Source organism: Giraffa tippelskirchi, chromosome 9, assembly GCF_054371585.1.
Source record: "Giraffa tippelskirchi isolate mGirTip1 chromosome 9, T2T-mGirTip1v1.2.pri, whole genome shotgun sequence".
Lineage (NCBI taxonomy): Eukaryota > Metazoa > Chordata > Mammalia > Artiodactyla > Giraffidae > Giraffa > Giraffa tippelskirchi.
In genome coordinates this window covers 48,026,670-48,054,614 of record NC_137283.1, presented here as the reverse complement: position 1 = coordinate 48,054,614, position 27,945 = coordinate 48,026,670, and the positions used below count along the sequence as shown (strand labels likewise).

General features: G+C 56.6%; 1 protein-coding gene across 4 annotated transcripts in view; it reads right to left on the bottom strand.

Moving 5' to 3' along the window:
- CACNA2D2 (calcium voltage-gated channel auxiliary subunit alpha2delta 2) overlaps positions 1-26,051 on the bottom strand; it is a 140,769-nt gene extending 114,718 nt beyond the window's left edge. For 2 of the 4 annotated variants that reach the window (XM_081525351.1, XM_081525352.1), the window contains exon 1: positions 25,531-26,051. In XM_081525351.1, coding sequence (XP_081381477.1) covers positions 25,531-25,745 — 215 coding nt within the window. In that variant the 5' untranslated portion in view covers positions 25,746-26,051. The remainder of the gene's footprint in view (positions 1-25,530) is intronic. The other 2 variants (XM_081525353.1, XM_081525350.1) reach the window with 1 other exon arrangement.
- Positions 26,052-27,945: the final 1,894 nt, after the last annotated feature.

Genomic DNA, 27,945 nt, shown 5'->3' with positions numbered 1-27,945 from the left:
TGACCCACAGCAGCCGCCCTTTCAGAACCCAGTTTTCACTAGAGAAGAAACAGAGGCTGGGAACGACTCTCTTTCCCTTTGAAGTCTGGACCTGGTGGCCCAGGCTCTCCTCACGTACTGCTGGACGGCCAGGGAGGGGAGCAGATTACAGTTTAAATGCAACTCAGGGAGTCCAGTGGCTCTGAGAAGCCTGCAGGGAGACTATTTTTCACCGTGAAGAGGCAGCCCTTGATGTTGCTGCTCTGAACCTGGGGACTCAGGGCACCAGGGAGGAGGGGACGTGGGTGAGCCTGATGTCTGCTGCATCTCAGAGCCTCCTGACCCCAAGGCTGGGTGGCACTGGGGCAAGGGAAGGGCAGGCGAGTGAGAGTTGCTGCGTAACCTGGAGCAGGTCCTTGCCCCTCGGGGCCTCCTCTAAATAGTGGACGTGGACGGCTTCCTTGCCTTTCCACAAAGTAGTAAACAGAGGTTCATCCTGGATGCCCCACATGAACCATCCACCCGCAGGTCCAGTTCAGACCAGCCCACCCCTTTCTGGGGACCTGGCGAGCCCCATGAGCCCTCCACTTGAGCTGCCAGCCTGAGCAGGTCTCCTTTGCACTGGTGCCACCCGAGGTTGTTTTAACCCACCTGGGTCTCCCTGTCTTCCTCCAGAAAGTAGGGATAATCTGGAGCCACCTTGCAGGGTCTGAGAAGCACACATGAGAACTGGAGGGTCAAGCATGCTGCATGGGGATCTTTATGCAGGGACAGGATGGACAGGTGGTCACAAGACCCCATATTCTCAGCCCACACTCGTGAACTGGGATGGTAACTGGGGAGAGAGCTGGCCTGAAGTCTAACCTGTAACCCCGCTTCACGCGGTGCCAGGTCAGGTGAGCAAAATCACACCAGCTCTGGCCAAGGGCTGCTGGCCAGAAAGACAGTCTCCACATGGTCAAAAGCGTTTTCTGCTGTGACCAAGGTCTCCACCCTAATGCATCTGAAAGGCACTTCAACTTCCTGTCCCCACCAGACACAGAACAAGGCCTTTCCAGGGAGGGCTCATAGGAGAATTCTCACAAAGACTGAAATATGCCCATGGGTTAAGCACCTCCCAGGAGGCCAGGTAAGGGTGGGGGAAAAGCCAGTCCCCCACCTCTGCAGGGGTACCCCAGGAGCCATGTGATCCAGGAGATTGAGTGTGGCCCCAATCCTGCCCTGGTCCTGCTGCCTCCCCTACCTCTGCCAGTGCTGCTCGGGGCCAGGTCTCTTACAGCTCTCTGGGTCAGAGAAGCTTGACTCTCTACTCCAGCCCCCTGCCCCACATCCCTGTGGCAGGGGGCTGGGCCCCTGTCATTGTGTGTGCCCGGGTTGGTTGGCATGGGAACTCAGATCAGGAGGCGGGCAGATCACTAATTGCAATTTGCCAAGCTGAATGTCAGGACCGTGATGGAAAAAAAAAAAAAATCAACATCAAAAGAAAGAGGTATTAGCTTTAGCTTGTTGCTGGTTTAAGCCACAGCCTGATGCCCACCTCTGCTCCCCACTGCAGGGAAAAAGTGAGCACTGAGCCCGGAGGGAGGCCAGGCGGCAAGCCCGGCTACGAAGGGTGGTCAGGTCTTAACCGCCAGCTGGGGGAGGGCAAAGCGCAGTAGAGAATGGACAGCCTGCTTGGCCCCTGGCTCCTGTCCACCAGGCACTGATGGCTTGGCCCTGGCTGAGGATGGACAGTGTGGCAGGTGGCTGTTTTATGCTCTTGAGACAGAGCCTGGGGTGGGGGCTAGCTAATGTCAAGATGGGCTGCCACACAGTCCTGTGTCCAGCTAGGCAGGTGGCACATGAATGGCTGAGGTCAAGGAACTGATCTCCAAGGGAACTGTTAGCTCTGCCCTGGGCCTGACCCTGACCTCAGCCACTCACTGGCCTAGGGGACAGAATGCTGATCACTATCTTCCTGAGACTAACAGGTACAAGGGCTCCCGTGATGTACAAGGTGTGGGGGCCAGCATGTCAATTCCCACGGAGAAGCAAATCCCCACTTACCATCCCCAATTTACAGATGAGTAAACTGAGGCTCAGAGGCTTTAAAAGTGACCCGCCCAAGGTCATCCACCCAGGAAGTGGTGAACTTGACCCGGGGGTGTGCTGGAGTCAGCAACCGCACCTCCTCCCACCTCTGCATTCAGCGTCCTCACCTCGGGAGCTTGAAATCGGCCGTAGTGGAAATACTCATAGCCCAGAAATCTGAAAATGCTGCCAATCTCAGTTTTTTTTCCCCCAGAGAATGAACAGTCAACATTTACCAGCACAGCACTGATATGACCCAAGGCTGTTGACTCTTTTCTAGTGTATCTATAGGTCTTTGGTGCTAGAATTTCACAGATAAGTAAAGAAAAATTAGTTGAAAGAGCAGACATGGAAGCCAAGTTTTTATTTTGCTCAGACAACACATTGTTATTGTTACCATTATTATAATCACCATCATTTCATCAAAAAAGGCTATTTCAACACACAAAAAAATTTTTTAAAGAACTAAATCTCAGAATAAAGTCCAATTCTTCCCAAGACATATCCATATCCACATCCGCTCTCCCTCTCTTTTCCCCTCCCTCCCTCTCTCCCCCCTCTCTCTTTCTCTCTCTCTCTCTCTCTCACACACACACACACACACACACACACACACACACACACACACACACACACACACACACACACACACACACACACGTCTTCCCACCCTTCACCACCCCCAGCTGAGCAGCTCTAGATGCTGCTAGGGGCCTGCAGGGACTGGCCTACCCATACCACATCAGAACACGCACACCCTCCTGGGGTCTAGGGATGGCTCTAGCCCTTGGTTTGGCACAGTGGGTCTGCTGAGTAGACCCCAGCTCCACTGCCCATCATCACGATGCCATGGAAATCAAGATATTCTGATTCGTTACCTAAACCAAACCCAACTAGCAAGGCAACACATGTCCAAGAGTTTAAAAGAAAGTGACAGATCATTGATTTCATCATCACAGAGATGTGACCTGGGGGCTCCAGGGTTTGGCTGGTGCCCCAGTGCTGGCTCCAAGGGTAACACATGGGACCGAGGAGGCTGGGAGTCAACTGTGAACCTGCAGTGTTCCTGCCCAGAGGCCAGAGAAACCACCCAGCAAGCCAGGAATCACCCTGGCCAGGCACAGTCATACTCCAGCAGAAGGGCATGGGGGCTTTGGAAGGACGAGGGAGACATTAGGACCCATGGCTCCACTGGGTCAAAGGCAAACTGACCAAATCCTGCCTGGGGTCCCAACAATCTGGACCCAAGTGCCCAGATATGCCACTGCCTCCTGGGCCAGACAGTGTGGCCCATGGGTCACCCTCCCAACACGACAGATCCACCTGCTGGCTCCCCACATCCCTGTGATTTTCCATGCTCTTCACTGAGATGACACTGCTCATCGCCAAGTGTCTCCAAGTGCCAAATTAGCACAACAGTGAGGGGAGAGAGCATCTGGGAGGAGGCACGTGCGGCCAGGGACTGCAGCCGGCACAATGCCTGGGGTGGGTATGAGAGGCTGGGGACAGCCTCATACCACTATGTCCTCTGATGTGCCTGAACCTAGCAGGGTACAGGCACTGAGCCCCCATTTCACAAACAAGAAAACTGAGGCCCCTGGTAAGGAGCCATCTTCTACAGAGAGAAGCCAGGCGCACCCGTCCTCCTGGCTCCATCAGCTCTATGACCCCACCTGCCCAAGGACGGTACAGCCTCTGGGAAGCCTCAGGGAGAGGCTACAGAGCCAGCTGTCTCTGTGAACGTGGAAAGTTCTTACCCCTCAGAACCTCAGCTTTCTGGTCTGTAAACAGGGACAGTAATGATTAGCTGAATAGCTTTTAGGGCCAAATCCACAGGGCAACTTTGATGAGCAGTATTATTACTTGGCAGTCCCCTGAGGGCTAGAAGCTCATCAAATTCAGACTCCCTCTCCTCCATCCAGTGCTTAGGAAATCTTCCCTGTGTGCCTGCTTGTGGGGAGGGGGCATGGAGGTAGGGTACTAGGAATAGGGTTTCCCTAATAGCTCCCTGTAACCCCCTGCTTCCCAGATTAAGAGAGGCGGGGAGCAGGCACAGGGCAAAGTTGTGTGTGTCGGAGGGCTAAGAGGGCTGAGGGCAAGCCCAGCAGGAAGAAGATGACATTAGGTGCTGTGGGACTCTTTGGGTCTCAGTCTCCAAGGCACATTTCAGAACCAAGAGGAGTATGTGAGGGAAGAGGAGGTGTCATCATCAGGCAGGGGAGCAAAATCATCCATGTGTGGGGTGAGGAACTGAGGCTGAGGGCCCTTTTAGCGGACAGAGCCATCGAGACCCCAGCTAGAAGGCTGGGGATGCCCGGGTCAAACTACAGAGCACCTGGAATGAGGGCGTCCAGCCCTGAGGATGACTGCACAGCCTAGTCCAAAGGGAGAGGGGGGAGAGGAGCAGGGACGGAGGGGAGGAGTGGGGGAGGGGGGAGGGAGGGGGGAGGGAGGGGAGGGATGGGAGGAGGAGGGGAAAGAGTGCAGAGGGAAGAGGGGAAGAGCCTGCGTGCAGATGCAGCAGCACAGTTTAAACTGTTGCCAGTTGTTAATTTTATATGTGAAGTTGTTGATCAGAATGTGATTTAATTGTACAGTATAATCCAGGCTTTTGGAATAAATTATGCAGAAAACCGATCTATAATTAAACAAATCAAAAAACCAGAGACAGGTGACACTGCAGGTTCACCCTCAGAGGGCACGGCTAGGTGTGGGCGGCTGGACCCTGCAGAGGGACTAGAGGGAAGGGGGAGGGCTCTGTTCAAAAGCAGACAGGGGAAGGCCTGGGAGAGGCTAAGGCCCACCAGGGTCTCTGGACCCCCAACTACCTCTGCAGGCCTTCTTACCACTCCCAAGGAGGCATTTTTTGCCACCAAAGTCCTGCTACAGACTGCCTCCACCAGGCAATCTGCCTGGATAAACCCCATCCACTGGGGGCCTAAGAACAGTCTACAGCCTGCCCTGCTCAGCTCAAGCAGGGCAGTCATCGTGGCGGGGGGGGGATGCTGAGGGTGGAAGAACAGGTGAGGTTGGAGGAGTGGAGGGCAGGGCTGGGCTAGGGCAGTGAGGGGTGTGGGGGAGCAGGCACAAGGGAGGCTGCTTGCTGTCGAGGGTACGTGAACCAAACTTGGCCATGGCGGGGGCCCACAGGTCTCCTGCTTTTCTTGCGACAGACCGGCCAATTATTCTCTTAGTTCTGGGGGAGGCGATGATTTAAAATAAAGTGTTATTTAATTATTCTGATTATATTTCAGCTGGCCTGCCACCTCCCACCTCGGTGCCTTCGCAGTCTTCCGAAGGGGAAAGAAAACAGAGCAGGAGCTGGGTGGTGGTCTGGGAGAGACAGACAGAGAGATGGAGGTATGGAGACAGGAAGAGAGCCCAGCAGAGCTGCTCCAGAGGGCCTGGGTGTTATGCTCACCCTGTCGCAGGGGAAGATGACTTATAAAGGGGCAAGGGGGCCACTCCCCATTCCAGCCGGGAGAGGCCACCCCGAGCTCAGAGAGCAGTAGTAGCCCCTGCTGAAAGGGGGCTTGGGACGTGGCCAGCCCCTCCGCTAGTCCATAGCCCTACTGCAAGCAGCAGGAAGCTCCAGATTGCACCCCAGACTGTGGCATCTCCAGAGCCACTTCCCCCGAGGAGTCCTCCCTGACTACTCAGTGGATATTCCTCTCTACCTAGACTGAGTGCCCAGATTCAGCCCTGGCTCTTCTGTGACCTTGGACCAGATGTGCCCTCTTAGGACTCAGTTTTCCCATCTGGAAAATGGAGATAAAGCTTACCATTTGTCCACCTCCCAGGACCCAAAACAGAAGCAGGGGAACCGCTGCCCCACAGAAGGGATGCTAACCATGATGACTGCCCCCCCAACACACATGCACACAGACTCATCTGGGCAGCAGGGCTGTCCTCCCCTCAGTCCAGTCCCCCTCCTCAGACCCGTGCTCATAAAGTGTGGGATGGCTGTGCCTCCTCCTTGGACTAGGGCTTCTGGGTGGGTCGCAGTCCCTCCTGCATTACCTAAGAAACCCCGCCTGACACAGGGAGACTCCCAGGAAAAGGCAAGGCCTCTAAGATCAGAGTGTCCTTCTTGCTTGTCCGCTCAGGAGAGAAGACTCTTGGGCCTCAACATCTTTTGGGGTTCAAAGCCCAGAGTAGGGCCCCTGACCTTGATTGGATCACAGCCTCCCAAGAACAGAGGGCAGGTCTAGCCAAGGTCATTCACTCTCGAGAGGCCAAGTGGTCAAGTCACTCCAGGCCATTGAGGCCAGAGTGCCTGGAGGCACGGAGACCAGCCAGCGCTGGCCTAGCACTGCACAAACCATGGTGGGGTGGGGGCCATACTGGAGCCTGAGGAGACGGAAGCATGCCAGTTCAGCCAAATCACATGGAATAAGGCTCCCCAGTCAGCCATCCACCTCTTCACAAGCAGGTAAGCTGAGATGCAGACTCAAAGGGACAGGCTCATCTTCAACAGACTTGATTCAGCTTAAGGGACTCCTAAGTGTGAGTAACATGGGGCCCCGGGAGCACTGTCCCCACCCCCACCCACCCATCCCATGCACACAGGGACGAAGGCAGCCCACTTATCACAAGGGATCCTCAGAGATTCCCTGGTGCTGGGGAGGGGCTGGTGCTGCTGAAGCTCAAATTAGTCCAAATCCATCAGTCTCGACTATGTGTGTCTTGGGACCCTGCCCAAATACTGCTCCTTAATGAGGTTATTAATTACGGGCTGTCCCTTCCCTTTCTTCATCGGGGAGAAAGCCTTCCTTCCGGTCGGCTCTTGGTCGGGAGGCTGCAAGCCTGTACCTCTCCACTTAGACTACCGGTGAACAGTCATTCACTTTAATTAGGGCATCAGGTCCAGCCCAGTATTTACTCCTAATAGCCTGATGGGGGGAGGGGAGAAGACCTGAAAGCAGGGAGCTGCAATCACCCAGGGCTGGGAGAGCCGGGCAGTCCACTCACCTCAGAGGGATGAACAGTGTTCCAGGCTCACACAGCAAGAGGCCACAGCACTCTGCCTCATTCCCCGCTATCAGTGCAGGATTGAGGGCCCACAGGAGCACCTGCAGTCAGGGAGGACCACAAGGACTGGGACAAGCCAGCAACACTCAGGCTGAGAAGGAGAACGAGGTTTCCCAGGGGAGATTAGGAGGCCAGCATGGAAGGCCCACCTGAGCCTGACTTGTTTCTGACGTGGTTAGCTGTGTGACCTTGGTGACATCCTTTCCCTTGTCTGGGCCTCAGTTAACTCATCTAGAAAGTGAACTGAAGCAACACAGTATTGTGTCGATACTGTCACACCCAGAGCTGCAGGGCTCCTGACCAGCCCCTCAGCGGGACCCTCCTCTCCAGGCCAGGCCTGGGGTTGCCAGCAGTGGAAGCAGTCCCTGCAGAACTAGGAGAGGGCCTAGCGGAGGCACCAGGGAGCCAGCGAGACAAAGAAGGTGTGCAGCAGGAAGGGAATCATTGGTCTGCAGGACAGCAGGGGACTGAGGCCCAGACCCAGGCTGGTGGGCTCGGCCAGGGTAGGGAGCCGTCCCCAGGCTGAATCTCCTCCGGCCCCTGCCATGTGCCAGGTCCCGTTCTATGGTCCACACCCAGCTCTGTGGTTTGGACTCTCCAGGTCTGTTTCCCTCTCTGCCCCAGGAGAGGTGGCCTGTGGCCTCCAGAGGCCACTCGGGGATTTGCTTCCCAGGGGTCTGAGTGAGGTCTCCTGCCCGCCTCGCCGGGCCTGAATTATCTTCACAGCAGTTGGATCATCATCCCTGGTCCTCAGAGGGGAAAGCTCAGAGGGGAAAGCGTGATGTGCCCAAGGTCACACGGCTGATGAACACACAGCTCTGCCCAGCTGCGGCATGGCCGGTCCACTTGGATGCCTAATGGGCCTCTCAAACTGAATGGGTCCAAAACCCAGGCCCTGAGCCCCTCTGAACCCTCTCCTCCCTCTCTCCACACCCCCTGGTGTCAGCTCTTTGGTTCAGGCCCGAAGCTTTAGGGTGACCTGGAACCTGCTTTCTCTCGTATCCACAGCCCATCTCAGCAGATCCCGTGGACTCCACCTTCACAACCCACCCACCGCCCTCCACCTCCCCGGCCCCCAGCCTGGCCTGGGCCACGGTCATCTCTTTCCAGGACAAGTGGTGGAATCACCAGTTCACTGGTCTTCAGCGTCTGCCTTTTGGAAACCCCCGCTTCACACCCCTTCCTCCAGGCTGTTCACCTCCACACTCAGCCAGAGTGTCCTGCTGGAACAGTGCGCCTCCTTGGTCAACACTCAACGCCCATCCAGGAGCTGAACTCACAATGGCCTCTCTGACCTCGTTTCTCAGGCCACACTGGCCTCCTCGTTGTGGCTTGAATACACTCCTGTAGTCCCTGCCCAGCCTTTGCACACGCTATTCCCTCTGCCTGGATCAGCCTCTTCTCAGAAGTCCTCAAGGCTCCCCTCTCACCTCGTTCAGGGAAGTCCACCATGCCCCCCTCCTCCCATTTTAAGTGCTACCCTCCAGGCAGCCACTGATCTCCGGTGCCCTCCACAGGTTATTGTTTTAGCTGACATTCCGTCAGACCTCCTCTCTCTTGTTTACTGCCTCCTCTGCACTGGGCTGGGAGCCTTAAGGGAGGAGGCACCTGGTCTCCAGCCTGGAGGAACAGGCCCTTGGCCGAGCAAGCACACCTCCCCGGCTGGCTCCGACCTCCCCGCCGTCCTGCCCAGCCAGCATGCAGCGGCCACAGGAGCAGGAGAGGGCAGGTGGGGTGCGCAGTGCAGCCGGCAGGAGGGCTGGAAGCGCAGCGGCTGCCCCAGGGACAGCCCAGGAGGCCCTCCCTTTCCCTGGCTCCTCTCCATATGAATTATTAAAGCTCATTTATGATGGGCCTGCCCAGGCCTGTGGCTTCCGTGCATAATTCATGGCTCTCCCAGAAAGGCCGGGTGCTGGAGCAGCCACTTCTTCCAGGAAGCAAGCAAAGTGCGGGCAGATCTGGGGCTGTCCTCCCCCATTCCTGTCACCCTGTCCGCATCTCGGACAGCCCAGGACCTCGGACCTCCACCCACTCTCCCCCACCTGGGATTCTGGTTCCCAGGGCTGAAATCCGCAAACTTTGTCCAGACTCACCCACCCCACCCCCTCTGTGCCTTGGTTTCCATCTGTGGGCTGAAGGAGTTGCTGGTTTTCAAACCGGAGGGACCACAGTTATCACCCACCTCCACTCCCCTGGGGAGGCCCATGGGCTCCCAAGGTACCAACACTTGGGGTCATTGTCTGTGAATTTCCCAGCAATCTAGAGCTGGGATGTAGCAGTGAGCAACAGGAGCTCATGAACTAGCTAAGGCTGCTCTGGAGCAAAACAGAAAGTCCAGGCCAGGGATGCGGGGTACGGACAGTCACTCGGCCCAGGATCCACCGTCTGCTCCCCAGGCCCAGAGCCACCTGCCCCACTCACTGACACGGAGCGTGGGCATTTGGGGGTCTGCAGCGCCTCCTTCTCTCCCCAGCATATTCCCCCAGGTAGTCAGGTACAAGGTAAAAGGGACCGGACCCATTTAACTACCTAGTAAACTGAGGTTCAGTGAGGCTGGCTCTTGGAGGCAGAGCTGGTATATTGACACCACCAGGTGCAGCGATGGGAGAGCCACACCCAAGCTTGTTCTCATGAGGTGGGCAGCAGTGTTGAGGTGCCTGTGGTGGTCACCAGGAGAGTCAGGGGGATCCTGGGAGTTCCAGATGCCTGCTCCTGCCCCACGCCAGTAGCTGAAGCCTGATTGGAGGTGCAAGACAGGCCCTGTCCACGTGTCATTAACCACTCCACTTGGATTCTGTGATTCACACATCCCATCTCCCCTCACGTACCTCCTCCCCACCCTCCAGCATGAGTCAAATCCTCTCTGAGCCACAAATAGCCGTCTTCCATTTATGTCCTGGACATGGCCTCCTGCCTTGAGGAGGATAGAAACCCCTCTCACAGTCTTCTATTACTTCTCAGGGAAGAAATTCCGCCCCCGACCCCATGGAAGCTGGCAGGGCCCCACAGGACACCCAGGTGCAGAAGAGGGGTGGAGCAAAGACCAGAAAAGAACTTAACTCATCACGGCCAGCTTTGTTCTCTGGTCTTGTGCCTCCTCTACCTGGCCAAGTCACCTCTGCCGGGAAGTCTTCCTGGATTTCTCTCCACCCCCCTCTCAAACCCATAGTCCTTACTCCACTTTACTAACCCTTGCCTTAGGATGGGGCTGCAGTCTTGTTCCCCTCACCAAGCTCCCTGAAGAACTTAGCTTGCAGGACAGCAAAGAAGAGTCTTCTGGAAATGCTTGGGGATACATTTCCCTGAACATCCTCCCATCATCAGACTGATGCCCGCCCCCCACCCATCCACCTTTCTCTACAGTTGAGAGGCTGGAGGGCAGGGCAGGAAAAAGGCTTCCAATTTCAGTAGGCAGAGCACCAAGGAAAGGAACTAATGATGAAAAGCACCTATTGTATGCTGAGGGCTCCGTATGTGAGCTCACTGAAGTCTCACAGCACCCCTGGCTAGGTGCTAACTGGTTCAAGCCCACACAGCCAGTCTGTGCTCAACCAGAATTTGAACCATGCAAAGGGTGGCTCCAGAGCCCAGGCTCTGTTCCTAGGTGATCCAGCTTTCTTAATCCCAAAGCAGGCTTCAATGACCAAGATTTAGGAAACAGAGTGCAGCTAAGGGCCACTCCTCATTTATAACCTTTTCCACCATAGAGAAGGGGTCCATTCCAAATCAGGGCCCTCACTGCCACCCCAAGCAAGCCAAAGCTGGGCAATCAGAGAGTCCTTCCTTTTACCCCAACAAAGCCACCCTGCTGTAGGAATGATGTCTCAGCAGCACACAGCCCTAGCTCCCTCCAACCCCTCCCACGACAGGGGAGATGCCCACTTCCTCTGGGGTCTGCTCCTCACTAGTGAGCTCCATGCTCCTCAGTGCAAGCCAAGCTGCCTGTAAATCAAATGCAAGTGCTCATTTGCCTCTTCTCTTCACACTCTATGGTGAATCTGTAAGCAATGTAAATTCCCTCTGCGAGACACGGCAAATAGGGGCCTACAGGTGCCACCCTAGCAGCCCCACGTCCTCCTGAGAAGTCCCAGGATGGTGGCCACCCCAAGAGGAGCCACTGCCCGGTGAGCCTGTGTTGTCCTCAGAGCTGGCTTGATGAGTAGCAGGTGGGCCAACTCAGCAGGGCTTATCCCAGACAAAATACTCTGGGGATGTTTTGAACCTTCTACAAATCCCTACTAGCTCCCTCACTCCCCATTCATTCATTCATTCATGTATACAGTTACTAAGCCAGGCTCCAGGCTGGACATGGGAAAGGGACACAGTGGTGATCAGGGCAGATGCAGGCCTGCCCTCTGGAACTTGGAATTCAACCAGAGAAGGCATCTGATCTGATCCAGACTCAGTATGTGGAGGGAAGAGGAGTCCAGCAGGGTGTGGAATGCACAGCAAGGGGTCTGACCCACCTAGGGCTCTGGCAGGTAAAGGCAGCATTGCCGAGCAGCAGGGTAGTTCACGTGCAAGGAAGGCTCAGCGGTGAGCTCGGCATGGGATGATGCCTTATGAACACCACAGACCAACCATGAGCACCAAGCAGGCTGCTCCCACACTGATGCCTGCAGCACTCCGTCCTCAAGGACATGGTGAGCGCCTCCATGTGATGGATGGTGAAGAATGGAGAGCTCCCGACAGCAGGGCGAGGAGGAGAGCAGCCACAGTCAGTGGATGGTAAACTAAGGGTTCAAAGAGCAGGGGTCTCCGCTCGGTCCTTGGCACCCAGCCTGGGAGGCTTAGCTCCTCCAGGCCCTCTCCAGAGACATACATGCATATCCAGCTTTGACACCTCTCCACTTGGACCCCTAGTCCACATCTCAAACTCAGTGTGTCCAATACCTGCTGGTCCCCTGGACTGACTCTTCCCCAGCCTCCTCCAGCTTACCTGGTGAAAACCGTCCTTCCAGCTGCTCAAGCCAATTGCCTGACATCTCCTGACACCCCTTGTCCTTTCTCATACCCGGACCATTGGTACATCTCACCACCACCACCACAGCCACCACCGTGATGCTCCTCTGTACACCTCTCTCCCAGGCACCCAGTTCAAAGTCATGCTAATTTAATGGCCCAGCCTGTCTGGGTCCCTGCTGCCCTCTGACCCCCTCTCCTCCCATCTTCCCCTTCTCCTTCTGTTCAACCACATCCCACCTCAGGGCCTTTGCACTGGCCATTCCTCTGCTTGGAACACTCTCCTCCCAGATACTAATGTGGCTCCCACCCTTCCCCTCCTTCCAGGTTTTCCTCATGTTTCAGTGAGGCCCACTCTGACCTGCCCCCTCTAGTTAACCCCTCTCCCAAATTCATCCTGTCCCTTCTCCATGGCGTCTGTCACTTTCCAACACGGCATGTCCTCTGTCTACATCACCTCCCCAGACTGTTGTCTGCCTGTCCTCGTCAGTGCCTGGTGCACGGCAGATGCTCACGAGCGTGGAGAGAATGAATGAATGGCAGGTTGAGGCGAGTATCTGTGGAGGGAACAAATGTGCCCGCAGCGGGGGAGGCACCGTCTGGAAGATGATGAACCAAGGAGGAGTCTCAGGTAGGACCAAACCCATGGGCTGTCCAACAGCCATGTGGCCCCCTTGCACTGATCTGCGGTCACCTCTGCCCTGGCATTTGACCTGCTGCCGTCTATGGGGTTGCACAGAGTCGGACACAACTGAAGCTACTTAGCAGCAGCATGCTCACAATCATGGCTTCCCAGGTACCTCAGTGGTAAAGAATCCGCCTGCCAATGCAGGAAGACCCGGGTTCAATCCCTGGTTGGGAAGATCCCCTGGAGAAGGAAATAGCAACCCGTTCCAGTATTCTTGCCTGGGGAATCCCATGGACAGAGGAGCCTGGCAGGCTACAGCCCATGAGGTTGCACAGAATCAGACGCAACTGAGTGACTGAGTATGCATGCATGCGTGCTCACAATCATAAAACATAGAAAATAGGATCCCACTTTAGAGATTAGAAAGCTGAGGAACGAAATGACTCACAGTCACACATGGGGCTCTCTTTACGACTCCCAGCTCCTCCCCTCCTCGACCCCCATCCCCTGGACCACGCTTTCTAGCAAGCAGCAACCAGATGGTGCAGTGAGGCCAACAAAGCCCACGGCTCCGGGTCCCTCTAGACTGCTCCGTGATGTCCCTACCCTTCTGCGTTTTAGAGTAATGGCCTCCTGCATATGCCAGCAGTCTGGAAATCACCTGTGAAATATATTTCCCCCAGTGCTGGCTCGGAAACCATGTAAATCACTCGGTTTAATGGCCTCTGGGATTGTTCCCTGCCACCCCTCCCCAGCCACTCTGTGCCAGGGAATGTGGGGCCACAGGGCAAGAGGCAGGCGGGGCCCTGGTCATGGGCTCCTACAAGGCAGCACACAGGGGTGCAGCAGCCTCAGGGAGCTCAGCAGCATGAGACGGATGGGGCCTGCCTGGAGCTTGCAGAACTGGGGCTGGATCCACATGGGCAAGCCTCTCCCTCACCCCTTGTCCTTGTTCCCCATCAGTGCTTGCTCTCAGAGAAACATGGGTCCTGGTGCTCTCCCTGGGGCCCCCAGAGCCCTGACTCGGGGTGGGGCGGGGGCACCCAAGGCCTTAGGAATGGCTGGGGACCCTGAGAGGACCTGTCAGAATCCAGTCTGGAGCAGGAACTCCACCCCACCTCCCCCAGCCCTCCAGGGGCTGCGTCTCATCACCCCTCAGATGCTGCCTAGTGCACCACTCATGTGTGGTTATCATTTATCTGGCCTCATGTCCATTTCTTCCTCCCTGACGATCTCTCCCAGGACTGTGAGCAGACAACTCAGGTTTGGGGAGGGGACTTAGGTGGGGCTGGGCCATCAGGACGCAGGTCCTGAGACATGGGAGGGGCATGGAGCCGTCAGCAGTGCAGATGAGGCCTGAGAAAGTGTCAACACAGAGGGGCAGTCTGGAAGGGACAGGGCAGCTGGCTGAGGAGGACAGGTGATCGCCCTGAAACAGGCTGCACACTCCAGCCACTGGCCACATGTACAGACACCTGTGAACAGCTGGTCCCACAGGTACCAGGGCCAGGTGATTCCCCAGAACCAGTACACCGGCCCCCACCCCCTTCCCCCAAAAGCCTCATTCTCCTTGTAGGCAAAGCAGGGCAGGGGAGGGGGCTCCTGGGTTTACCTTCCTATCCCCCTCTATGGCTGTGGCTTTCTACCTTGGCTCATCTATGGTGACTCAGGAAAAATTCTGATGCCCAGGCCCTATCCCATCCAATTAAATAACACCGCCCATGGAGTCCTGGACCTCACCTTCATCTCTCTCCCCCAGGAGGCAGTCCCCAAGCTGGGGCATCCCTTCAAGAGAGCCACAGGAAGGTGCGTGAGGCGGCCTTTGTCCTGTCGCAACAACAAACCCAGGGGCACATGGGAGCCTGTCCCAGAACCTGTAAAAGCTGGTCCAGCTTCCAGAGACATAAGCAGCTTGACCTGTAGACACCTGTGCTGACTCTCAGTTCAGCGAATATTTTGTGAGCATTTGATGTGTGCTAGCCTGAAGCTCTGGCCAGTGACAGGTGGTTGTGACCCCCGCCCACCTCCAGGCATACAGCCTGGAAGGGGAGGCAGCAGGTCTATTGCAGGAAAAGAATAGGGGAGACTTCAGGAGGGCCTAGGAAGCCCCTGACCTGCCCAGGGAAGTCAGGGGAGGCTTCATGAAATAGCGACTCCCAGTCAAGCACTAGGGGACAGGCAGAGGCCAGCCAGACCATAGGTGGGGTCCTGCTTGGGGCTGCCAGGGCCCTGTGCAGCCCACCCAACCTCTCTCAGGCTTACTCCATGTTCAGTTCATAAGAAGTGTTTGTTAAGCCTCCATGGAAGGAGATGGCTGCTGCCCTGGTGCCTCGCATCCTGAGGGCAGAGTTCCCCTCCTGTGCCTGTCACTACGCAGATCAGAAGCAGCCCCCTCAGCCATGGTCTTCCTAGCACCAGCTTAAAGGGCAGGACAGAGGTGGCAGCTCTGCAGATAGGGTGGCAGGAGAGTGCTGTCATCAGCTGCAGAAGAATGCATCACTCTAGAGGGTCCTGGGAATGCTGAAGACACTGAGGCTGGGAGGAGGAGGGCAGGTGGCTTGTCCAGATTCCCACAGTAAGCTGGAGAGGGCCAGGGCTAGGGTGGAGTAGGAAGAAACTGAGACAAAAAGGGCAGAGGGACGGGAGTGATGGAAGAATGCAGGAGTGTGGGATACCCTGAGGGTCCTGTGTTGGGGGCTCTCTGAAGGAGGTGGGCTGTAGAAGGACTGTGTGCAGCAGTGACTGCGTGCTCAGACCCAAGCGCTGGGGTGTGAATCCTGCCTTCACTACTCACCATCTGTGTGATTTCAGCATCACTTAGCCTTGTTGAACCTCAATTTTTCTTGTCTGTGAAATGGGAATAAAAATGGATTGATTTCATTTGTTAGCATATGTGAAATACAGCACCTGGGGCCCAGATCACAATGATTGATGATGTGGCTAAAATTACTTCCTTTACAAATGTTTCCTCAAACATGAACATTCTCCCTTCCTCTCCCTTCCTTCTTCCTCTTGTCAGTCCTCTTGTCTGACCCTGAACAGATCCTGCTTCCCCATGTTCTATTACTCCCCCTCTTCTTGCTAACAAAACCCAAGTCTGCAAGAATCTCTGCCACCTCCAGCCCCAAGGTGACCCCATCCTTAACTCAAGGGTAAATCCTGATTAGCCTGAGCCAATCACAATGTACCTTCCTGATTGTTGGTGATTGGTTTAGAGTGCACATGTGACCCAGTGCTAGCCAATGAGGTGTGAGGGGAATTTGGCTAGGGGTTTCTGGGTTAGGTTTCCCAGCATCCTTTTAAGAGGAACTCAGAAGAAACATCTCCTCTTTTACTCCTAATGTCTGGTACATGTGATGCCTGGAGCTGTGGCAGCCATCTTGTTGCCATGAGGGAAGTCAGTCAAGGACAGACAACCACACCAAAAGTCAGGCCAGCCAGGCAGAGTGCAGGTGAAGAAGGCTTGGTCCCTGATGACAGCCTATCCTTACCCACCTCTGGGTTCCCTATCAGAGGGCCTAACCGTGATGAAAAAAATTAATATGCTAGGATTGCCAAGGTGTGCACAGAAGCAGCCTCTTTTCCTAGCAGCCATTCCTTGGACTCAGCTTTTGAAGGGTTAGTAGTTAGCTCAATCGCTACTCCTGGAAGGCCCCTACAAACTGAGCACAGAGCTGGGAGTGGGGGGAGGCACAGTGTTGGAGGAGAGGCCCATAAAGAGTAGGGAGCAATGATCTGGAAGGCTTCTTGGCTCAATACTCAGGCTGAGCATGCCAGTCTAGAATAGGGACACAGCCAGGAGGCGGAGAGGCCAGAGCTCCTACTAGGACCTGCAAGTGGCTTGGCCTGGCTGGAGTCTAGTCAAAGAGCTAGTGGCCAGAGACCACAGGCAGCCCAGGAAGGCCCCTCAATGCTAGATGAGAAGCGGAGCTCTGCCTACAGCAGGCTTCTGGGGTTCAAGGTCATAGCTAGCCCTCAGTGAAAGACACTAGAGCATGCCTGGCAGGTCCAGGAAAGGAAGGGAAGATGCCTGGTTTCTCACCATGCCCACCCCAGCCTCTGCTCACAGTGAGAAAGGAGAAATGTCCATCTGGGAGAGCCCCCCGCATGCAGGCCTGTTCTGCCACCTCACTTCTCTTTTCCAATAAGTGAAGTTGGGGGCAGGGCTGAGGTGGGTTGTTTTGTTGTTTGTTTGTTGGAACCGGTGGCAGCACCAGGCCTGACCTTTAAGGCTTCAAATGCACCATTTCAGGCGACGCGGGAGGGAGGAGAACATGCACTCAGCGGGGAACTTATCAAGGCTAAAATGCCACATCAGCCACGTCAGGCTGGAAACCCGCAGCAGAGTCAGGGATCTCTACCCGTCTCAGGAACACCCCAGCCCATTCATGCCCAACTGGCAACAAGGTGTCCTTCCCAAGGGTCCCCTGAAAGCCTCACTTACTCTAAGATGGCACAAGGGCACCAACAAGGTCTGCCCCAGAGAAACACCAGGAGCTGGGATCACACACCGCAGGTACCTTGCTCCACGGAGTTTGCCAAAGGAGGCCTCAAATCACTCCCGCATCTCATGTCAAGGATGTTTTTATTTAAGAGAATCAGGTGTACATCTTGGTGCAAGGATGGCTGAATGGGGGGCACCCTTTGGGCAGCCTGCATTGAGCCCCAGGTGGGAGCCTGGGCCCTGCCCACAGACTGTGTGTAGGCAGTGGAAATGTGGGGCCTGTAGGCTCCTTTCTGGTACTCAGACGTCAATTTCCCTCCCTGTACAATGGAGGCATCTAGGTTCCAAGGGGCTTCTGTGGCTGGGATATTCCTTCCCAAATCAGGGACCCAGGCAAGGCCTATATCTGCTGAAAGAGACTGTTGTGCCAGGCTCCCTACCCTCACAGGCCATGTAGGCGCCCCAGCCCTCTCCAGAAGCCTCCCAAGATACCTAGGCTGCTGGGGCGTCTGAGCGCTGACAATATACAGGCTTTGACAATGCCAGGAAAGCAAAACTTGCAGTTCTCTTAGACATCACAACCCATCAGCTCAGGGCCCACACAGCCCAAAGGCCAGCACCCAGCACAGGGCACCCAGACAGCCTTGCTTACAAAGACCCAGTAGGCAAAAATTCATCCTTGAAAAGAAGAACTTTGCCGGAGGCATCCCAAATAGAGGAACATGCGGGCATCATCAAGTCGAAGCTTTTATACCCAAATCATGCCTGCAGCTGACTGTACAAATGCCTTGCTAGGAGCAAGAACCCCAAACCCACAGCAGATGCTTCATGGAAGGCCAGTCTTCCTTCCTCCAGTGTGCAAGTGAGCAGCACCCACTCCTAGAGAAAAACACACCAGGCCAAGGTCACACAGCAAGGGTTTCCACTCTGCCTAAGCTATGACCTCCACTCGCTCCCCACCCCCCATCCAGATTCCACCTGGGAAGGGTTGTTAGCAAAGATGCTTTGCTTCACAAAGGACTCACCAAGCTTCTCAGAGTCCCAAGTCCTGTGGTGCATCTAAATAACCATTCGATTTGCAAAAATTTGAATTACAAGGATGCAGCTTCTGTGTGTTGCCTTTGCAGACTGTCAGCGAGCCAGTTGGTAGATGATCAAACTTCCCAGCTCAGCCTTAACTCAGGCTGTTCTTGACATAAAAGTTTGCACAACACTGGTCCTGACAACCAGGCTGCTTTATTTCCTGCTGCCAGCATTTGCCCAGCAGAGTCCTGGCACTAACCTCAAAGGCAGGCGCAGAAGGTGGGCACTGGGAGTGCATTCTGGGTGCAGAGATAAACCATACATATGTCCACACATACCTATGCACACTCACACAGAAGCACACATCCACATTCACATTCATAGGCACACACATATGCACACACTAACACCTGTGTACACACATTCACGTGCATGTAGACACAACCTGCACATATGCATGAAGCACACACACGGGCACACATTCACATGCACCCGCACAAGCACATCTTCATATACAAATGGACACTCTCACAAGTGTGCACACACATGAACATATCCAACAAATGTGCACAAATACACATAAAAGCACAAATATATAGACACTTCCATACATAAGCTTACATGTACACACAGGCCATGGCAAGGGCCAAGCACAGGAGAAAGGACCCAGAAACCACAATGGAGTCCCAGGCCTGGCTGGGTGGTAGGCGCTATGGGCAATGGGACAGGTGCCCAGCACTTGGAGTACGGGCCCAGCTGGACTGAGAACCCTCAGAGATCCAGTAAGAATCCCCGGCCCTTGTCATTCATCCCTCATGACCTTTTACACCCCAGCCCAATGAGGCAGCACAATCAAGGGAACCTTATTTTACAGATGAGGCCCAAGACCCAGAGAGGCTGAGGAACCTCGCAAGGTTACACAGCTGGTGAGAGGCGTGGCAGAGCTTCTGTGTGTGTGTAGAGGGGACTCATTCAGAAAGATTTGTCCAGCAGGAAAGGAAGGCACCCAGGCAGGAACAAGGTGTCCAGGGTCTAAGGGGAGCATGAAAGAGAGACAGAGAAGGTGACTTCTCCTCCTTCTTACCCACCTCTTCCCCTTTTGTTTAATGCGTCATTTCCAAGGTAGGGAGAGATGGTTCATAATCAGAGGGAAAGACTTCCGGGGCCCCTCCTTCTCAGCTAAACAATTAGGCTGATCACAGCTCAAAGTGGGTCAGTCTGAGAAGCAGCTTCCAGACACCCAAGGTGTGACCAGAGGCCAGTATGAGAGGCGCGGGCTCCTCACACTGGGGAGGTGGGGCTCGGGCTGGGGTCAGGCCTCCCCCCACAGCTGGAGCAGAGTGTGCAGAGGAGCAGGAAGATCCTGGACCTGTCTTCTTAAGGCACTGCCAATGTAAGACTCAGAAGAGCCATGGAAAAGAGGAAACTGAGGCCCAGGGGGTGGATGAGACTGTCCAAGGTCACCACAGTGCAAGCTGCCAGGTGAGAGAATCGGGTTAGGAATGCCTTTGACAGAGGCCCCCAGGACCAGGCCAACCCAAGGTGGGGATCCTCAGGTTCCCCATGTTGAAGATTTCCCTCCACGTAACTCCAGGTACACAGGGTTTCCTGCTCTGTAAGGCCAGATCCTTCACAGGCTCAGTCATCAGCACCAGCAGTGGCCAGGGGCCCTGCAGGCTGGACTAGCCCCAGGAAGAGGGGGCCCAGGTGAGGAGGGAGGAGAACTAGGTGATCCATAAGCAGGACCTAGGCCAGGGACACTAAACCAATTGCCTGAGTCCCACAGTGGCGGTGCAGGGATTGGCTGAGCGCTGTCCCAGGTCCTGCCAATGTGGACCTAAACGACAGCATCCTTGAGTCCCTTGTAAGCCCCCCAGGGGCAGCTCGATCCACATGGCCACCTGCACTGCCAACTCCTCCGTTCTCCCCTTAGCCACAGGCAGCTTAGGAGGCTCTTCGGGTTACACAGGACAAGAGAGGAAGGGAAAGGAAAAAAAGTAAAAACCACACGTACACCTCCCTCTGGGAATATGAATATTGATTCTGTAGCTTCTTGTTTAGACAGTAGGCACCAGGAAAAAAAAAACCAACTTGACACGAAGAGAGGCTCTCCCGTTGGTTGAAGGGATGCAGCCAGCAGTGGGAAGCACCCCTCCTCGTCTTTAGAGCACCCCAGGCCCTGGTCTCCCTCCCCAGGCCTAAGGCCCTGAGCCCTCACTTAAGGACAGAGGTCACCTGTTCCTGAAGCAGATCTTAAATCTGGAAGCCTGTGAGGATGGAACTGGGTAGGGTGGGTGGGTGCTGGAAGGCAAAGGAGAAAGAGACCACTCCCAACCCAAAGACAACACCACCCTCCAAGGGAGGGCGCATGCCACATGCCTGCCTGCTTTGACTCCCAAACCTCCAGCTGCCCCTTGAACAGTTGAACAGTTTCTTAACAGATAGAACCCTGGTTCCCCAGCCCCCCAGGCCTCACATATTCACATAGCATGAAAATGCAAGCATCTATTAAGGTCCAAGTCCTCTGAAGTCCCCTCAGGCTTGAAGAAACTGCCGTGGCCCTAGAGGACCCACCTTCAGGTTTCCATGAACAATCCCCACCCCATTCACCCCTGACCTTTCTCTCTGGAACCATACTGGAATCTGGAGAGGGAGATGGCATCTCAGAATCTTGAGATGAAGTCCCTCTTGCCTATCCCTCCACGACAAGCATGCCTGGCATATGACTCGGCATGTGACTCAAAGCCTTGAAAAAGAATCCTGCACTGAGCCCCATGATCTCCTGTGTACAAGTGGGAGGGGGTGGAGGTAGGCACAGGAGCCTTGAGCCCTGGGCTGGCTGGGTGGCCATGGGCCCTGGAAGGCCCCCTCAGGGTTGCCTGAGACCCAGAAGAGAACAGAGGGACAGAGCAGGAGAGGTTACAGCTGAGAACCTAGGTGTGCTTCATGTGTCTTAGGCCTCTTCATTTTCTCCCAAATACCCAAGTTTTACATCCCCATCCCAACTTCCTGGGCCCACTGCCCAGGTGTGCCCAGCCTCCTGCCAGGACAGCTAAGCATCTGATAGATTAGTCCTCTCCCTGCCCTGGTCCTTATGGGGCTTTGGGCAGGTTCTTCCATCTTTCTGAGTCTCAGTCTCCCCAGCTGCAGGATGGGCATGACCATGGGGTATGAGATAAGGGACATAATGTGGATAAGGGGCTTGGCCCAAGCTCAGTGAGGGGAGGCCACCATTGGCCTGGCGACATTCCCCTCTTTAGTCAAGGTGGGCTTCAGGGAATGAGGGAGGCAGCCCCGTGCTCTTCCTCACGGAGCTGATATACCTGGTAGGTGCGCAGAGCCTGAGCTAGTGGCACAACCCAGAGGCCTCTGGAGAGTGTGGGTGTGAGACCCTGCAGAAAGGATCTAATCCCCTGAGAAAAGCAGGCAGTGATAAGGGGACAGCATAACAAAGCAGAGAGACAGAGAGGTGCTCAGCCCATGGGAACAATGTGGAAAGATTGGTGGGTGGCGGCCCAGCACGCTATAGCATCAGAGGTAGATGTTAATGTTATCAACAGCTGCCAGGACTCCCACCCGTGCCAGAACACTTCCTGCCCGCCAGAGGTGACACCCTCTCCCATTAATTCTCACCATTAGCCTCTTAAGCAGATTCTCTATTATCTTATTTGGGGAAACAGAGGCAAGGTCACCCCAGTGGAGAAGGTCAGCTCTGGAGACCAAAGCTTGAGCCTTCGGGACCCACACCTGACACCCACCATGTCCCCAAACTGCCTCCTTCCAAGAGCTGGCTGTCCCCCTGCACACAGTGGGGAGCGGGGGGGGGGGCAGGCAGAGAAGGTGGCACCGAGGGCTCACTCCACTTGTGAGTCAGTCTCTCCTTGGAGCCACCAGTGTGCCAGAGACTTGGGAGGGAGATTCACCTGCATACTAGGAAGGGGCTCGTCTTCAAACAGGCTACTCCCGTCTCAGGGCTCAGCCTGGCAGAGTTGGCCCAATAAAGGTGAGTGCTGGGGGTGGACCACAGCCAAGGGTCCCTCCACCCCGCATCGAGAGCACTAGGCGAGATGCGAGCTGGTGGGAGTGGCAGATCGTGAAGCCTCGCCCCCTCCTCCTTCCTGCAAAAGCTGCTGGCAGGTTGTTGGGGAAACGGAGGACCCAGATGTGTGATGTTGCCTCCCTCTAACAGGGGGAGCCACAGGGAGGTGAAGACGCGGGCTCGGAGGCCCAGACAGACACACGTCACCCATCATTAACCATAGCTAGACTGACGCATGCCCCGTCGTGGGCACTCGGGTAAAGGAACACGTACCCGGCTGTCATTAATCTGCTGGGGGGCCCAGAGCCCTCGGGATCCTTTCTGCTCCCCACCCACCCACCTACCCCTGGAGGAAGGGAGGTGCGGGCCAGCACCATCACTGGGGAGGAGTGGGACTAAGAGGGTACAGCCAGCGGCTCGGCCTGGACCTCATGGAAGAGGGGGCAGAGAAACCCGGGAATGCCGGAGAACAGGGGACGGTGGTCCAACAGAGACGGCGGTCCAACAGAGACGGTCCAACAGAGACGACAAAAGAGGTGGGCAGGGCAGGGTGGCCACAGAGAGATCAGAGGGATGGGCGAGGAAGTGGGGGGAGGGGTTGGGAGAAGAGATGAGAGACCAAAGGAGGGGGCAGGGGAGGGGGAAAGAGACTGACAGAAATGGGAAAGGAAAAGACACTGGACTGGAGAGGCCAAGCGGGGAGGGCCGCCCCTCAGCCAGCAGCAAACAGGGGACAGGAGGAAGCAGGTGAAACAGGCAATGTCTGCTCCGACTCCATGTTCCCCACCTCAGTCCGGACACACGAGGGCATGTATACACACACATGCACTTGAGCACACGTGGCCTTGGCCTTGTTTGAAAACCAGATCCAGGTCCAGGGGAGGCGAGAGGGCACCTCCCCCGTAAATCAAAGCCCTGGCCTCCGTCCAGAGGTAACTCCTCTGCCCTCCTCCATCCAGCAGCAGCCAGGGTCTGCTTTGCCAGGTGGCCAGAGACCCAGGTTGCCAAAGCGACTACCGACCCAAACCCACGTTTGCTTAAAACCCAGCCGCTTGCAAAGCTGGGCCCTGTCACGCTGCCAGACACTAATGAGGAAATGATTTTCGCGTCAAGGGCCCTCTCCACTGAGGGGCTGTCACCCTAGTGGCATGAGGCTGAGGGTCCCACTGCCCACCACAGAAAGCCACCTGCACCTGTATGGAAGTCATATCCTAGCCGGGCCACGCTAACCCGGGGGAATTCACGGAGGCCACCGGCCGGAGCAGCCCCAGGGCAGCAGCCTCAGCCTTTCCTGTCAGCTCAACAAAAGTCCCAACTCCAACTAAGCCCGGTCATGCAGGGGGCTGGGGGAGGGATCCTCACTCAATCCCCTCCCCTTCCTTCCCCCAAGGATCAGTGGGCGTCGGCATCTGTGGGACCAGGGCAGCTGAAGGGCGCTGGCTGTCACTGCCAGCGCTGCGTGTCGTCGTCGCACCATTAGTCACCTCCCCCTGGACCCTCAGAGCCGCACAGCCCCCAGCCCACTCCACTCTCATTCTCTAGTTATGGTTTGCAAGACATGTCCCAAACCCTCAAATCAGCTCCAACTATATCGACAAGAGACAAGTGTCCAGCTGGAAACGTGCCGCTGTCATCACACCCGCCTCCCCATCTTCTGACTGGGGACAGAGGGACAGGTGTCCGCTCCGGTCAGGGTCTCAAAGGTGTAAAATGCAGGCCCAGCAACCATCTGACCCACTGCAGGTCGCAAGGAGAGGGAGCAAGGTGTGAAGAGGTGAAAAGAGACATCTACTTAAACCTTCACTCAAAGAGCTACATATCGGCCTGTGGAGGCGGGGGTGGGGGTGGGGGTGGGGAACAGCTGTGTCTTGGCTTTGAGGGGAAGAAAGAACAGCAACAAAAAAATAACGCTTTTGTTCTTTTTAAATATCAGGGCTGAAGTCCATTTTCATCACAGCAAATGAAAGATAATAACGCACCCACAAACCCCGAACTTCCATATGATTCTCTTCTACCTGCGCACACCCCACATACACACACGAAAAATCCAGACGGCTGACAGAGGACACATCCGTGTGGCACCTGTAATTTGCCTACTGATCACCTGCCTGAGCACAGCCAGGCTGTGCGAGGAGAAATGACAAGACGGAGAGAGACTCGGGCAAAGCCTTTCCTGAGTTTTGCTTTTCCTCATCTGGGAGAGCCTGCAAGCCAGAGTACGCAAAACCAGGGGCCCCTACCCTTGGGCAGAACTGGTCTTATGACGCAGAGCCAGTCTTGCCCTTTCCCTGAGGCCAGACCCTGCCCCCCCATCCCCCGGCCACTAAGCAGCCCGGTTACTTATTTCCCCAAACCCCAGTGTGGCCACTGGGTACAGGAGTCCAGGGACAGGTGGTTCCTCGGACCCAGAGACACGTAACAGACAGCAAGGTGGTCACCGTACCCCAAAGCCACAGGGGTGTCTAGGTACTGACATAAGGCTGGATCACGGTGCCCACAGACAGCTGCTGTCCTAAAGGCCACACGCACTGAATATCCATTCCCAATCCCAGACACATCTGGCCAAGCTGGCCCAGAGGAGGATGCCCGAGTTGCCAGGCTCTCAGGAAGGGAGAGGAGGCTCAGGACGACGAAGGACCAACAGAAGCTGGCAGGGCCACGAGATGCTATTACCTTGTTGGCAGCAGCAGCAGGGGAAGGCAGGGGGGCGGTCTCCTTGTCATTCACCCTCTGCCTCCACTCTGGCACCTTCACCTCCAGGGGACCTTTCCCCTAGGTGTAGTGGGGGGCGGGCAGGCAGGAGGGACACTGAACCCCTGTGTGGCAATGGCCACACAGTAAGGTGCTCGCATTCTCTGCTTCCAGCCCTGCTTCTCAAAGGAAAAAGGCCAGCGAAGACAGGTGTGGAGGGATCCCCCACCTCTGGATCTAAAGCGCCAGCTTCCTATCCGAGAGGAAGCCTGAGCCAGACGCGGGGGTCCGACTCCGCCGGGCAGGGGGTCTCTGGCCGCTCGCTCACGCAACTCCAGGTCTCCCCTGTCATCCTGACAGCTGCAAGGCAATCAGCTGGCAAGCTCGGACCCCCCACCCCCCACCCCCACGAGATCTCCCTCTGCGCGGTTTGGGGGATGGGAGGGAGAAGGGGCACCGCTGGGAAGTTTCGCGACGCAGCCAGAAGCTCCGGGACCCCGGCTGCCCGTCCTCTAGGCTTGGGGTCGCCGCCCCCGGGCGCAGCGGGCGGCAGGACCCGGCGCCCCCGCCTCGGAGTGGGGCGCGGGCCCAGGAGCGGGGTGGGGGGCGCAAAGTGGGGCTCCAGGCTCGGCCGGGGTCCCGCGGCGGGCCGAGGCCACTTACGTGTGCTGCTGAGGAAAGCTGTAGGCTGAGGCGCCGGGGGCGGCGAACAGCGGGAGCAGCAGCAGCGGCGGCAGGAGCAGTGCCAGCGGGCGCGGGGGACCGGCCGCCGGCTGCCGGGCGCCGGGGCCGAGCCGGGAGCCGCGGCTGGGCCATCGGAGCGCGGTCCGCGCCGGGTCGGGCCGAGAGGCGCCGCAGGTCCGAGCCGGCACCGCCATGTTTCCATTCAAGATGCGGCGCCGCGGGGAGGGGGGGCGGCGGCGGGTTGGGTGTGGGGGGGGTGGTGACGGGCGGCGGGCGGCAATCGCCTTTCCTCGTCCTCCGCCTTCTTCGTGTCGGGCCTCCAGGGCTGCCCGAGCCGCAGCACCTCTGCGGGGTGCGCGCTGCGATCTCTCCGCCGCGCCGGCTCAAAGCGCTCTGAGTGCCGGGTCCGGGACCCGCGCTCAAATAGCGGCCGCCGCCAACCTGCCGGCGCCGCCCTCCCCCGTCCCTCCCCGGCCGGCCCGCCCCCGCGCGCCCCCGCCGCGGCCACGCGCCCGCCGTTGCCCGCGCGCCCCTCGTCCCCGCGCCGCCCTGAGCCGGCCCTGCTGGCCCGCGGGGCCGAGCCGAGCCCGGGCGCGCGCGTCCCGCGCCCCAACCGAGGTCCGAGTTCCCGATGTGCGCCCTGCCGCACGCCTCAGACTGCGATGCTCCTCTCCGCCGCACTCGCGGGAAGAGTCGCCGGCAGGCGCGTGTGTGACCCTTCTGGGGTCTCGACCTTCAACAGGCTTAAGGCCTGGAGTCACAGGTTTAATGCTGGAATGGTAGACTTCAGCAGAGACCGCTGTAGAGGGCAGCGGAGCTGAACTCACACGGCCAGGGGCTCCAACTACCTTCAAGAGTCCCCTTTGAGGGGATTGGGTCCCCAGGTCCTGAGGGAAAGAAAAAATCCTGAATGGGAACCAAGTCCAGTTGTACCGTTATGCGGGGCTGGGAATGGCAAGATACAGCCCTATGCAGCCGCTCATTTCACTTCCCTGGGCTAAATGTGCACCGTGTGCAGGAGAGCCCCGAGTCCCAGCCCCCAAGGCTTTACACAGCCTCTATTTAAACTTCTCCAGTGCCAGTAAGCTCACCCCTGCACAGTCCAATCACTTCTGTCCTGAAGGCTCCTGGCTCTTCCCTGCTGCGTGGAGAAGGCTGGGCTGGTGTCAGTCCTGACTCTGCAGCTTGTGGGCCTCTCAGAGCCTCAGTCTCCTCCCTTCTGAAGGCTTGTGTGAGTGCCCAACCCCACCTCCAGGATGAAGTGAGAATGGGAATGAGTTACTTGGTACACTGAAACACTCGTGATTGGGAGAGAGCATCCCTGAGATTCCTCTGAAGTTGCCCTGGGACCCTGCTCTGCCCCTGGGACAGACAGGATGAGAGAATGCTCCCTGCCAATTGGGAACAGAGCAAGACCCCTCTAAGCAGTAACTGCCCACTGATTCTGTGCCTAGTATTAGGACTGTGGGCCAGTAACCACCTGAGCAAGAGCCCCTACTTTATCAAAGCTGGGTGAGTTGAGTCTCCCATCACCTACTTACGAGTCAGCCTAAAGAGGATTTGTAGTTGAGGGGGAAGAGTGGTAACCCCTGAAGTGAAGAGGGCAGAGCTTCCCCTCTCACCCCAAGAGCAACAAGCGAATAGGGCTCAGGATGACCTTCATGTGTGTGTGTTAGTTTCTCAGTCGTGTCTGACTCTTTGCAACCCCACGGACTGTAGCTCGCCAGGCTCCTCTGTCTGTGGAATTCTCCAGGCAAGAATACTGGAGTGGGTAGCCATTCCCTTCTCCAGGGAATCTTCCCAAGCCAGGGATCGAACTCGAATCTCCTGCATTGCAGACAGATTCTTTACAGTGTGAGCCATCAGGGAAGCCCATAACCCTAACCCTAACCCAGGACAACCTTTACTTGGCTCCATATTCCTGTCTGGGCTCCCCTACCCCTGCCTACCCTCACAAGCCGAGGAGACAGCTTTGGAGTATCCTCTTCCCTGACTTGTGTAAGTCTTCAAGGGCCAGACCGGGGCTTGCTATAGGTCCCAAACATGTTACCAAAGGAAGGTGGTGCACTGAGCCCCAAACTGCTGATAGGCCCAGAGGCTGGGGAACAGGAGGGATATAGTGGACTCTGGGAGGCCAAGCCAGGCCAGTTCTATGGAGCACAAGCCAGATATCTGATTGTGCCAGATATCTGATTTTACTAGATGTCCCCACCCCCACCTCTGGGCAGTGCAGTCCTTTCTGCCAGACAGAATGGTGGGGTGAGGGGGGCTGTGCCTCACAGAAGAGTCAAGGAGCTTGAGCTAACCTAACCAGCTCCCTCCCAGCCCCTTCTACTGATAGCTGTCTCTAGCATCTCTGTCTCCCCCATGCCTAGGAAAGGGCTGGCCCGTGGT